The 14,177-nt window shown below is 46.1% G+C and overlaps 1 protein-coding gene across 11 annotated transcripts in view; it reads left to right on the top strand.

The window, feature by feature from the left end:
• MAP7D1 (MAP7 domain containing 1) overlaps positions 1-14,177 on the top strand; it is a 268,439-nt gene that overhangs the window by 247,444 nt on the left and 6,818 nt on the right. For all 11 annotated transcript variants that reach the window (XM_086956478.1, XM_086956482.1, XM_086956480.1 and 8 more), the window contains 3 exons: positions 7,617-7,721; positions 11,762-11,812; positions 13,055-13,106. In XM_086956478.1, coding sequence (XP_086812604.1) covers positions 7,617-7,721; positions 11,762-11,812; positions 13,055-13,106 — 208 coding nt within the window. The remainder of the gene's footprint in view (positions 1-7,616; positions 7,722-11,761; positions 11,813-13,054; positions 13,107-14,177) is intronic.

Below are 14,177 nucleotides of genomic sequence, written 5' to 3'. Positions count from 1 at the left end.
ATATCGTAGTGATGTCCGAGACCACCGGGTACTGTGGCTCCACTACTCTATTTACCTGGCGCAAATCAATCACGAATCTATAGACATCAGGAGTATTATCTGTTGCATCAGGTGACCGTCTTTTAAGTATAGGCAAAATAGGACTGTTACATATATTCGAATCAGTCTCTTCCACTACTCCAGACTGTATTAAATCTTGAATTATTTGTAACAAGGCCTTCTCACCCTCTCTAGGTATTTTGTATTGTGGAATTCTGGGCAATTTGGCTCCCACCTTCACTCTTATTGACACCGGGGCAATGTCCATTCTCCCCACATCATTATCACTGACAGCCCACAAGCTGTCGGGTATGCCTCGAAACTCAGGTGGCAGCGGGTCGTCTTTTGAAAAGCACTGTAGTGGGCGGGCAACATTGGGGCCTAGAGTAAGATACACGCCGTCCGGAGAACAATAGATAGTGGCATGCAATCTTTTCAATAAATCTAAACCCAACAAATTTTCACCACAATTTGATGTCAATAGAAACGGCGAATCAACAGTAAAAGGACCAATCGTTAACGTGAGAGGTTTAGAAATGGGGCTAATCACCGGAGTTCCCGCGAAACCCACGGATATGTTATTCTTGCCAGACAGAGCCGCCCCTGGGACCCGAGAACGAGCCACTGAACTTTTCATTGCACCCGTATCCACTAGAAATTTCTGTTGGGACCCTAGTAAGTCGGCTTCGACATAAGGTCCCCTCTGATCAACTTCCATAAGTACTGGTCCCATGCTCTGTCCTACGCTGTCCTAGTTGTGGGAAAACCCTGTCAAATCATCAACTGAGTAATCATCGTTATAGTACTGGGCACCATCGCTCTGTAACTGCTGCCTATTGGTATTATTGTCAAAATAATTGCCACCCGGCCTCCTGCCTCCTTCCGATCGTACCACCTGTCTTCCATTATCATCACCACCTCTTCCTCGTCCGCGCCCTACACCAGCGCTCGCCTGAAGCAGCGGGCAATCCCTCCACCAGTGCCCCTCCTGCTTGCACTTCGCGCACTGATTCGGTCCCAGCCTGTCCCTGCTCTCACCTCTGCCAAATCCACCTCCGCGGCTCAGCCCCGCACCCCTTCCTCTGCCTCTCGCCACTTGCTGCAACAAAACCCTCGTCTTCAAATCTTTAGCCTTCTTCTCCTGCTTATCCTTGTTCTCATTTTCCCTGTGTTCGTAATATTGTGCCATACTTAGTATTCCCGAAGGAGAGGACGTCGTCCACGTGCTCTCCGACGCTTGCAGTCTAGCTGATATTTCAGGCAATAAGTTTGTGACAAACCTGTTGACGAAGAGCCGTAACCCCCCATCCTGTGACACATCCTGCCCACTAAAATCCATAAACGTTTCCTCAAATCTCGTAAAGAAATCAGAGACCGCCTCATCTTTCTTCTGCTTGCAAGCCGTCAGCTTGTCCCAATCTACCTTTTTCGGGGGAATGAGGGAATGCATATATTTTATAATACGCCCTGGCAAAGCTAATATTTCAGCCTTCGGCTTCTCTCCTGGCTTACGCTCTTTGTCCCAATCCTGCAACTCCTGCCATGTACCACCCAGCTCCTCCGTATGATCCGTACCTTTTACTTGTCGCCACACATCAACCGGGACCAAAAGCCCGAAAAACAATTCAACATCAGCCAACGTCATCACAGTAGAAGACGCCGCTTCCGTAAGCTCTTTATAATAGGCGGTCGGATTCTTTCTAGAATCCGGCAGCTGAGCCTTCAATGACAACACCTCACTTCTCTTCCATGGCGTGTACACCCATTGCTCCTGAAAATGCGCATCAATTCTGTTCCTTGTAACAGCCTTCGTGACTGGGTCTAACAACTCGGGGACCTCAGGATGAAAAATAGGGTGCACCTCTCGCATTGGGTGGAGACCCGGGAAATGGGGTGTACCGGCAGAGGGTAATTCATTCCTGTATTGCAAAAGCGCGCGCAGACTACTCATCACTTCCTTGACCCCCGTGTTTGTTCTGTACGCTCCAGCCTGTATATCCCGCAAAACCGCCGGGGCCACACCTCCATATCCCTGCTCCCATAGCGGTATCAATACACTAGCCATGTGCCACAAAGCGTGCTGCTGCATTAACGGCTCAAAATCTTTCATGGTGGACCAGATATCTTCGAACAAATAAATATTATTCCTGGCCCATTGACATGCCTGGTTAGCCACCAAACTTTTTTCATCCAAACCAACAGTAGAACGTGTAAGCAGCTTCCGTACCTGTGAGAACAATCCGCTACCTGCGCCGCGACTCGGTGTTAGCATCTCCTGACTGGGGGTGGTGCTAGCTGAAACAGTAGGGAGTGCTAAAGAAAATGGCGAGGGGGCAGGTGAAGCGGGCTGGAGTAGAGAAACGAGGGGTGTCGAGGGCAGGGATTGTTGGGGGGCACTCGCTGAAGGACCTGGAATGGCGCTACTAGGGGCCGAAAGTGGCAAGGAGGGGTACAATGGCTGCGGGGCATACGGGGGTGGGGGTCGGGCGTTCAAAATGTCCTCCATCTCATCTGGGTCGTCCTCTCGTACTACGTAACTTTTATTTTCTTTCAACCTACAAAGTCTATCTGCGCGCTCCATGCGTAGTGCGTTCTCATTCCCCACCTGTTCCTTCGCTTTCTGTGCCATAGTCTGGGTGGACTTTTTATACTCCTCTTTCTCCTCTCGCATCTTACGTTTCCTGACCTCTTTCTGCCACATTCGCAAAGAGTCGAACATACTCTGGCGGCTACGCCTAGCAAACAGTTTGTCTTGCAAATAATCCAATTTAGCTTCATCAAAAGAACCCGTCAAAGGCCATTGTAAATCCACATTATCAGCAGTGTATCGATGCCACAAAGTACCAAACAAAATCGGGACCAGTCCATGTTTAACATACATATCAAAACTCGGTGTCCCTTCAGGAGGCGCGGGTTGGCTCTCGGCCAGTCTAGTATCTGAGGGTCGACAACAGCATCCAAAACATCGCAACTTGCTAAGACACGGCATCTTTACTTTATCTCGAATCACAACTCAAATTCATTCACACACAAACATATAGACGAACCACGTACACATATACAAGATCTCCAAAACACGTGTTACCAACTGGGACAAGGCCCGTCGACCAAGTCCTGGGGAACCTGGACTCTACCGCAGACCGAACAGTACGCTAACTGTTCTGAGGACGGGGACCGGATCCGCTACCCGTGCGGCACTATGGATCACTGCGCGCTTTACCGCGGGAAACCCGGATCACACCTCCACTGAATCACCACACTAGGAGTTCAGAGTAAGCGCGCCAGAGTCTACCCACAATGAGCCACGCCTTCACCACAGTACCATGCGGTCGGATCGCCACAAACAATTACCTCGAAATACGTCCCCAACCCCGTCAAGTCTGTCAGAGCACCAACTCGTACCCTGAGTTCCCCGGAGCACACTAGCCCCAGGAGCACACCGGCTCCTCAAACCATCGGAGACATTCTAGTCTCCCGGAACACTCCCGTTCCTGCAGCAATCACAGGTGGACCACTCACCTTCCGTATGCGGCACCGACCTCTACCGTTCTCCACCTCCGGCTGCCAGGACCAACACGGTCAGCTTCAAGTTCCGCCTTCTGGACCCCGGCGTAAGATCCGAACCGGGACCTCTCCCGATCAGCAGGGTGGGGCAGCGCTGCGAGAACCAAGCTCGGCATCAAATGGGATCCCGGGCCCACCGTGCCGACCAGCGGGTCCCCGGTCTTCTGCTACCCACTTACGGGTGAGAAAGATCCTTATCGCGGGGTCCCTATTCGGGCGCCATCTGATAAGCGTGGCTCAAATCCACTGGAGTGACTTACAGCACTCACCTATAATTACCTTATAGGAAGTCAGCCGGACAGTGGAGAAGTAAAACAAAAGTCTTTATTAGGCCAAACAACACTCATATGAGAGGGCCCTGTCCGACCTCACTCCTAGGAGTGCGAACAAGAGGACTGACTCTCTGCATCACAGCAATACATTATAATGCAATACAGTAAATGGGGTACGCCCCTTGTGGAAAACTACTGAGCCCCAGACCAGTGAACAATGCTCTCATACAGCAGGCATCTGCACCTGCGAGGGATACATTATTATCTCTGTTCAAGGCCAGGGAGCTAGGCTTCGGCGTCTCTGGGCATGAGAACATTGCAGATAACACGAGTTGTTAGTTTCGGCCACAGTGAGCCGAGAAACGAAAACTGCTGTCTTAGTATATTTCTGTATTCCTGCGGGAGGGGCATGAGCGAGCAGAGCCCGCAGGCACAGAGAGTTACACAAAATGGTGGCACACAGGCTAAGCTAAGAAACTAATATGGTCACACGTACATTCGAATATAAGTAATAGGTGAGTATATGAATTCAGCATAAGTGCGTTTACGTAAATGCATTAGTTAGTCATATAATGCTAACTCACACGTCATCATGGGGTAATTAGAGCATCGAAAAGTGAATTCTATCAGGGTCGCATTTCTTTGTGACTCCCAGAACTGAAAAAAGGGTTTCAGATTTGAGCCGGTATGAATTCACACACCTTGCATATACTGCCATCTAGAGTTGAATGTTTGACCACTGTGAATCAATTACAGAACCAACGCTGCAGAGCAGAACTGACAGCCAGCTAATTTCTTTTATTCTCTAGTATAGGCATCTTCTTTCAAGTTGCTTCCCAGATCCTCTACCCCATGCTGGGAAACGAACTAGCAAGCACGCAACCCCCAAGGAAAACCCCATCCCGAAGTATAGTTTTGTTAACTTTTCAAAAGAATCGCCCATGTTTCCCGGAGGGGGATGGGTTGGGCGGGGGGGGAATAGAAGAGGCTCTGCAGAAAAACTTGTGGTTTTTTGCAGATAACGTGAGAGTGAGCCTATCAGAGCCTTGCGCATAACTTCAGAAGCCTGTTTTCCTCGTCTCTTTCTGCATTTCCCAAATTTCAGTCTGTCAGTGTCCTGCCTTTATGTATTATGTTTCACTCCTAGGAGGGTTAGTTGTTCAGCCCGGTAGGGTGCAGGGTTGCTTGTTACAGCAGGTCCTGAAGATGATGCTGTCTTGTAAGGGTACCTGACAACAACCCCTTCATGTCCAGTGTCTGCTCATTTTGCTCTTTCCTTAGTGTGAATATACTGTTACACTATTGGTTTAGAAACTGTTCTATATATTTTGCTTGACCGTGACATTTGATTTTGTTGATTTATTTGATTCAGACTTACACGAATTCACTGTATAAATTGTATGTATATAATTGTATATATTGCAGCAGACCTAATACTCATCCCGCTTGTTTATTCGTATTCAATCTGGCTGAGTATTTGTATGTATTTTGTGTATGAATGGAAGGTATGATTGTGATATGATTGAATATGGAATGCATGTTTGATTTTAATGCTTCACTGTTTTTTGTCCAAAACTGTTTTTGTGTTTACAAAAAAATGTTGTTTCTGTTCAACAGTATATGACTAATACAAATATACTTTTTTTGACCCAGACATAATAATAAAAAGCTATTAACTAGCATACCCCAGCTTTGATAAACTTTCTTTGTCCTGGTAGTAGAGCATCTCTACAAAGTTACGATCAGTATAGGCACTTGTTCTTTGTTGATTATAGTCTTGTAAGGGTAGCCACTGAGGCTCCATCAGGGTTTGTTGTCATGTTTGTTTATACCCTTGCGTAGTTGGGTGGCAGCACCATTATTGACACTCTTCAGTGGAGCTCGGTTGTTTTCTGGGACACTAGCGAGAATGCCTTACCTCCATCCAAGCGTAAGATGGAAGCGTTTGGAGGAGGTTCTGAAGTCTGTTTAACCAAGGTTTATTTTTAACACAAGTAAGAGTTTAAGTTTTGTTTTTGCTATGAGTATTATTATTATTATCATTATTCTGGGCAACCTCAATAAGAGTTGTGGAAATAAAAGTTTCCTTTGCAAAATAGACTAGAAATGGTGGGAACACCATCAGGTGCGAAGTGGTTCACAATGCTCCACCTTGCATCGGCGTATCATCAGGTCGGGCTCACAGATAGTTCAAAAGACTTGACCTCATTCATCATTCCATTTGGACATACTGATTCAATCTTATGCCTTTTGGTCTCTGTGCTGCAGCCTCCGTATTTAAACGTTTAATGTCGAGAATGTTTGAGGGTATGAAAGAGGTCCTGTATTTTCAGGCTGATATTTTGATTTTTGGTAAACTCCGATACAGACGTTGGTGGATGGACAAAGATGTCAGTGTGTGTAGTTACAGAAGGAAGTATTGACAAAGATCAATGGTTCAATGAATTAAGTAGATAGACCCTGTACTCAGTAGGATAAAGAAGATAATGGCTGGGAATGATTGGGATGCATTCAGTGAAAATGCGAAGGTTTTTAAAAAAAATAAATAAGTGAAGAACTATCTGTGAACAATGGTTTGGTCACAAGAAACCAGAGGCTGATACTGCCAGTTACGTTGAGGAAGCATTTGGTGAATTTGGCTAGCGATGGACATCTAGGAATAAGTAAAACTAAAAAGAGATTGAGAGCTGACTATTGGTGGCCAGAAATGGACATGCAGGTGGAGCGTGTCATAAGAGTGTATTGAGTGTTGCTTGAGTGACAAAACCAAGACTGTGAGAACACCTCCCATGGTGTGTAGGGAGGTAACTTCACATCCTTGGGAAGAGGTGGCCTTAGATATTTTAGGTCCTCTTAACATTGGGGCAAGGCCTGTATACATTCTTGTTTAGATGAACATGTTTTCAAGGTGGCCTGAAGTTTCTAATGTGTCAGAGACCACCACAACATCAGTAATAAAATTATTGGCGAAATTGTTTAGCAGAGAAAGCAATCCTGGGAGAATACTAAAGCACAATGTCCAATTCACTTCGCAAGTGATGGAAGATTTTTTTCAAAAGAGAGGAATAGTGCATAAACAATGCTCTCTATCATCCCCAAACTAATGGGATGGTAGAGAAATTCAACCAGACCTTGATAAGTGAGTTTACAATTGTCCATGGTAAATGGAGAAAATTGGAAGGAAGGGTGTTAGAGGAAAACTGAGGCATCTTTTGAGTTGTTTAGATGAAGACAACCAAATACTCTAGTTTGTCCTGAGAGGGTGGAAAGGAACATGAAACTTGATGAGGTTGAATGGTAGGGACGTTGTCGTGAGATCTTGGAAGAGTATGTGATGAGAGAGAAAAAACAGGCAAGTTCAAAGTAAATTGAATTATGACTTACATAAAGGAGCTTCTGATGTCAAAGTGAATGTTCATGATATGGCTGGCATTAAGAATATGCACGAAACTAAAGCAAAACAGTAAAGTATTTACTTGAGCAGATTGGTTCATTTTGGCCAGGGAAGTTGTGATGACAAAGGTGTGGCTCCTGTAAATTCATAAAGTGGTTTGCCAAAGAATGCACAGTTCAGCCCTCAGTGGCCACTTCCCGTCAGTAACTGGTAGCAACAATGTAGAGATGCAGCTAAAAGACTTGTCTAGCCCTACGCTTCCACTGCGACCACTAGTTGCAGTGACTCTGTGATCACAGTTGAACTTGGGTTATTTGGAGCTAATGCTGTGGGTCTTTCCATTTCAGAGGGAGGAAGCGGAAGCCCGAGCACGCGAGGAGGCAGAGAAGCAGCGGCAGGAACGTGAAAAGCACTTCCAGAGGGAGGAGCAGGAGCGTTCCGAGAGGAAGAAGGTAAGATCTGGGTGTTGTCAGGTCATAGAGGCCACACTGAGGCTTGACTATGCCCAGCATTATTGTCCTTTCAGAAGGAATGGGCATGGCCTGATGATGTTTGTAATCCAGTCACATGAAGGTCATTTTTAGGTCTCGGCTAGCGAAGGCTGCGCTTGCGCAGTCTAGCTGGTGAGATTTTATGTCTTAGAGTATGGGGGCTTAAACCCGCCCCTCTTCTCTATTGACTGGCTTCCTAAACGGAGGCCAGCCATTGGACAAGACGAGCGTCTCTCCGTTTAAGCCCCATCTTTTTCAGTTTGAGGGAATTTTACATTCCAGCCAATGGGAAGAGGAGAGAAAGAAAAACACGTCCCTCAATCCGAAAACGACGCTGCGTTTCTCCGAGGCATTCCTGCTTCACCTCGGAGAAACATGGCGGTGTGGAGCTTCCTGTTGTGAGTGCTACACCTCTCGCTATTATTGTGAAGGGACGCAAACCCCTCCTCACGTCAGTACGTAAGGGCCCCTCACTCCGTGGGTGCATGGTCATCTGCACCAGTGCTAACTGTGCTAGAAACTCAGTGCAAGCAGTGCCTACATACAATGCTTCTGTCCTTTCACTCAGTATAGAGCCTTCTTTCTAATTGTCCGAGGGGTGGTGGGGGCGGTTTAGGGTTCTCCCATCGCCGGGGCCCGCAGCGGCAGCAGCTTTAGGACCAACTTTCCTCTGAATCTGTGTAGGGCGGGATGCCGTTGGGAGGCTCCGCCCCGGTGCAGCGACCGCCCGAGGAAGAGGACGAACAGACTCCAGAGCAGGCGGACAAGCAAATAGCGGACCACGAGGGCTGGGGACACCCGCAGGCTGACAGTTACCTCACCACACCCGCCAGCGTCTCCGAACCCGCCTCCGGCATAGGGCGGAGGACTTAAAAACAAGGAGCTGAACCCCGCCCGAGCCCAGAGAGGAGACCGCAGCCACCGAGGTCTGAGCTGACCAGAGACTGCTGGGTAAGGGCTTAGCGACCACCCCCTCCGACACTGGTATTTGAAATAACGCTGTGTATTTTGGGTTTGTGTTACCTCTGGCTCTCTGCTGTGTTTGGAAGTTCATTTGTGGGGCTGGCTGTGGCCCGCTCGGTTTGACCTCGAGCCGCCTCACACTCGGAGAGTTCAGCCAGATGTGAATGTGGGTGACTTTGTTAGGATCGGTTCTTCGTTCCATTCCCGTGAACGCCGCCTTCCTCCCATGTGTGCCCTGCGGTCACACTAGTATGAACTTGTGCGCGCCCACTTACAACTGCTTGCTGGCTCCTCCTTTAACAGTAGATAAATATTGTAATTAAAATAGCAGGCTGTGGCTTCCTCAGCCCTGCAGCCCCCATCAGTATGTCCTGCGTTGTTTCCCCGGTTGTCTAATTAGTGTCATTTTCGACCTCTGGTCTCTTGTTGTTGTGCTTAATAAAACTTTTCTTCACTGTCTTTCAACTGAACGTTGGACATGTTTTCCGGTTTGTCTAAATGTCCTATTTGAATTGACCTCGTGCAGGGAAGTTTTTCAGAGATATTTTGCCATCCTGTCGTGAGGAAATTAAATTGTGTGTGACAAGGTTGTTTTTGGCGATTTAAAAGCAAGCGAGGAGGAAAAGGGGTTGTCTAATAGGGGAGGGTACTAGGGCATTTTGTAGAGGCACATAGGAAGGGGAAGAAAGTATAATGTTTAGTTATGTCTAGAGATGCTACAGTATGATGGTAGGATACAGACAGTGGAAGAGGTATTAGTTATAAGCATGGCCACTGGATTTATGCAGCGGTAGAGTTTGTGCCCGTTTTTTCTTGCCTCTGTTCCCTGGTTGTGCCCGTTTTTAATTGCCTCGGTACCCTGGTTGTGCCTGTATTTAATTGCCTCTGTACCCTGGTTGTGCCTGTTTTTCTTGCCTCTCTTCCCTGGTTGTGCCCGTTTTTCTTGCCTCTGCCCCCTGGTTGTGCTCGTTTTTTCTTGCCTCTGTTCCCTGGGGCGTTACTGGGCAGAGGTGGCCTGTGGTGAGGGGCAGTGGCTGCCCAGGGCATGGACGCCAGCGCACCGGCTGACACGTGTGTGTGTGTGTGTGTGTGTGTGTGTGTGTCTCTGTGTGTGTCTCTGTGTGTGTGTGTGTGTCTCTGTGTGTGTGTCTCTGTGTCTCTGTGTGTGTGAGTGTCTCTGTGTGTGTGTGTGTGTGTGTGTGACTCTGTGTCCGCTAATACTCCCTACTACTCTCTAATGCTCACCTATTGCCATTGTAAATGACAATACCATTTATTTGTTTTAAAAAAAGCAAAAAGTGAAAAAATGCCATTTGCAATGCCAATAGCTTTAACTTTAACAAAGCTGAGACCATTGCATTATAAATGCTTGTTTCACACTACCAGCACATCGTGCAATCCGTATAAAAAATACTGGACCTTTTCCTCAATTTCTTAAGTCGATGACTGGATTCTGAAGGATTCTGCCCAAGCAAAAGGTTTTACTTGCACATCGGCATGTTTTGCTTTACAACCCAGGCTAATGATATCCTGAATCTTCCAAAACCAAAGCTTAAATGAGCAGACAACTTCAGTCTGCTGTAGTGGTGATGGACACTTGTCTGATGAGGGCAAGCCCACTGCCAGAGAGCCTACCGTACGAAAAAGGATTCCTTCATCCTTACCAGACATAAAATCCAGGCAGGTCAGATCCTGGGCTGACTGGCCTCATGACATCCAGTGCTTTATTTTTGCCTCCGACCAGGCTGAGGCATCTGCTCTGGGTACCAAAGGACTCAGTGACTGTAACATCGAGAGTGACTTGCGTCGTCTTTGTTAACGAAGCAGAAGGATTTCCACAATATAGTGTGATGACACCGGCTAAAAAACTGTTCAGAAGCCAAGAATTTGCTCTCCCAGAGTATTGGGTTCATGAAGTGACAGACGCCAACTTGAAAGGAGGAGGATAGATTTTGTAGCACCTGAATGTGAATGTGAATTTGAATGCGAATCTGGTGCCGGGGATTGGACCCCTTGAAGCTGTGCAAGGAAGCAATTACATTTGGGAACTTGTTGATCAAGTGGGTTCGTTGTGTTCAAACGGCTCATTTTGCAGGAGGATGGAGCATACAGGTGTCAAGTCTTCCCACCAAAGGAGTCTTCATCTGATGTAGCATCTACTTTTTGAGATGCAATGGTGTTCACAGCGAGCCTCTGCTCGGCTCACCAGAATCCAGCGGGCACTAGTGTTTTGCGTCCGGAGTCTCCAGAATGAGATGCACTGGTTATTGCGGGCTTTTAACCACAAACTTGAAAAACAAGCAACGGGTCTGCAGTGTGAAACTTTGAGGATTTCAAGCAAAAAGGTCAGCCTGCCTCACATCTAAAGGTACTTCCACTTTAAAAGTCACTTTCTAAAAGATGCATATCTCAAAAATGTTGAACAATTGCAGACTCATTTTAGCCATTTTGGAGCTCATCGCCTTCATGTGGTTGATACTTTGTGAGTAATGAAACTTGAGGGCGGGTACTTAAACCAACCTTCAAGTTAAGGCTATCAAATGAATATGAATGAAATAGTCTATATAAGGCTCTTCTGCACTTCACTGTGTAATATTTTCACCATCGTTTTCTGTTTTCCAGTCCATTGACATTGTATCATACTCTGAATGGCTACATGTATAAAGAAAAACTGTGTGCACACACCTACATGTAGAGACAACAGGCAGGTTTAAAGGCTGTAGCACCCCGTATCCCCACTAAACTTGGATGCAGTCCCCATCAGAATAGGAGATTGCGCGATGCATTGGCCAGGGGCTTGAGACACATACTGCGCTATAAGGCACAATACAATGTCCTGGATATTTCCTTATTCTTTAGAGGACCCCTCATCATTCTCCTGTGTTCCCTTTTATCCACCCCTCATCCTTCCCGCCCGTTGTAACCTACATACAGACTTGTTGCTGTTTTCGGTGATTCTTCGGTTGCTTGACTGTGCCATTTTTATACACTTACTGAAATTTGCCTTTGCTTATTTTTGTGTTTTTTACTTTTTTCAGCGCCTCGAGGAGATCATGAAAAGAACTAGGAAAACAGACGCGGTTGACAAAGTACGTACAACAGTCGGACTATGGTTAATCTTGTGGTGACTATCTAACACAGGCTTAGATGAGCCAGATGCATGCTCGATTTTCGGAATGTGCATCTAGGTGAATTATTTTATTTAGATTAGCTGTATGTGAATGTGTCTCCTGTGAATATCCTGAAACAAAGTTCCCCTTGAATTACATGGGACAACACTAGTTTAAACACTACATTCCGGTTTCATGTAGGTGGTAGACAATGAGTGTAGAGTGGACAAATGTTCACACCTCCGTTCTTCAGTTGGGAGATCACTAGGGTCGTTTTGTAGGGGGTGGGCCACGGCCTCCATGTCAAGGTGGGTGGGAGTTCATTCACAAATCAAAAGCAAACTCAGGTGAAGGGAAACAGAAAAAATCCCCACGAGGTCAGTGTCTGTAAAAGTCAAGTAAAAATATCTTAAGTGTGATTAACTCTGTCCCAGCTCCTGCTCCTGCTCCTGCTTCTGGTAAGCACATGTGAGGTTTTGGGAGCTCTGGAAAAAAATATATATTAAAAAAAATCATCCAAAAATGTGAGTCTAAGTAAGAGATTTCTATAGATGGCATTTTATTGACTTATGACTTCCACACATGGAGTATCGAAAGTATTCTTTAAATGGCAGACGTCTTTTGCCCTTAGTTGTTTCCTGGACCAAGTTTAGGACTCCTGCACATTTTCATTGGCTGCTCTTCATTCCATTTTGTTTTCAGAATTAAAACACATAAATTCAAGTTTGTATTCTACTTTGAATCTTGCGAGACATCCATTTTTTTTGCTGCCTAAGTTGTTTACTCCCATAATTTTAGGCATGGAATTCTTTTATCTTGTAACAAAATAATAAAAACAAAGTAGGATGACTTCTAAAAATATTTAGGCATTACAATTTAAAATGTCTTTAAAGAAAAGTTTAGCTTAAGCTCTGGGAGGAGAGTTTATTGTCGGGGGGGGTGCTAAGATAGAGTGAATACGCTTGTGAAGTATGCTTTATTTTACCATGTCACGCGTTTATCTTATATTAGCACTTAATAAGCAATTTCCCCAGTCATTCCCCTTGTGCGAAAAGTGGCTCAGCTCTTGTTACCCTCACATTTGTGGGAAAAGTTGTTACAGCTCTTTAGGGAAATGTAAAAGATGTCCGGACAAAGGGGGTGAAGGAATACATTTCTGGGACTATTTCTGTGACCTTGTTTGAGGGTGCAAACCTCAATGTCTGTCTTTTGCCCTTACAGAAGAAGACCATGAATGGCAAAGAAGACCGCCAGGATCCCAACGTCATCACAGGTAATCCCTCTAATGAGACAGTCAGGGAGGGTGAGAAGGTTGCGTTATATCGAACATTATTGCCCACTGCTATGCTGTCACGGATGGGCATAACTACAGGCGTGCTTTAAGCAGTGGTGAAGTAAAGTTGTGTTGAAAATACAGAAATTATGATGATTAGGTCGCCAACTGGACTAATGCACCCACTGCAGGGATCAATTTGCCACCAAGGTATATGTTGAGTTCTGATAAAGCACATCCCGTTCAAACATCATATCTCTCCGCATCGGCACGAGCTGCACTGGCTCCCAGTGGCGAGCAGAATAAAATTCAAAGCTCTTACCCTGGCGTTTAGAGCTCAAAAAGGGACCTACCCCAACTATTTAAAACTCAGACTCCCCCGCTACCATCAAGAGAGACACCTGCGATCTAACTCCCTGCTCCAATTAGCTGTCCCACAAGTTAGGAAAGCTAGACTTGAAGGTCTTTCACTGTTGGCACGGCGAAACTCTGGAACACCCTTCCCTATGCCATCCAATCTGCTACGACAGAAGCTAGCTTTAAGAAGCCTCTAAAGACCTGGCTCTTTTTGCAGAAAGCCTAAGCAATTCACCTGCAACCTTCCTTGTTGTTGTAGTTTCTCTTCAGCGCCGGGACACTTCCTTGAGAGGTAGCTGTTCGCGCTCTACAAGAATCTGTATTATTATTATTATTATTATTATTATTATTATTATGGTGGGTGCATCCACCCTTCCATCCTTTCTTTCTAAAGCCAGCAAAAAGAGCACTGATGAGTTGATACTATAAACGTGAGTTTTTCCAGATCCTGCTTTGGAGGTGCATGCTGTTAATGATGTTCACAGAAGACGTGAAATAGTGAAAATGTGCACTGTGCTGTATCCAGCAACTGTGCGCATTCACCAATGCGGTTTTGATGTCCCCTGCAATAAAATGTGTAGGAAGCGCTCAAAGAGATCACGTTAGGTTGCACATTAGCCTCTTTTGCTGATTGGGGTGGTGTGTAGCCTTGTTGAGTGGAAGGAGGTATTGGGCCGTACCTCTGCAAGCATTGTTGATGGGATTAGCTCCTGG

Source organism: Lissotriton vulgaris, chromosome 2_1, assembly GCF_964263255.1.
Source record: "Lissotriton vulgaris chromosome 2_1, aLisVul1.2, whole genome shotgun sequence".
Lineage (NCBI taxonomy): Eukaryota > Metazoa > Chordata > Amphibia > Caudata > Salamandridae > Lissotriton > Lissotriton vulgaris.
Note: the sequence above shows the minus strand (reverse complement) of the source record. Positions and strands in the feature narration are given on the sequence as shown.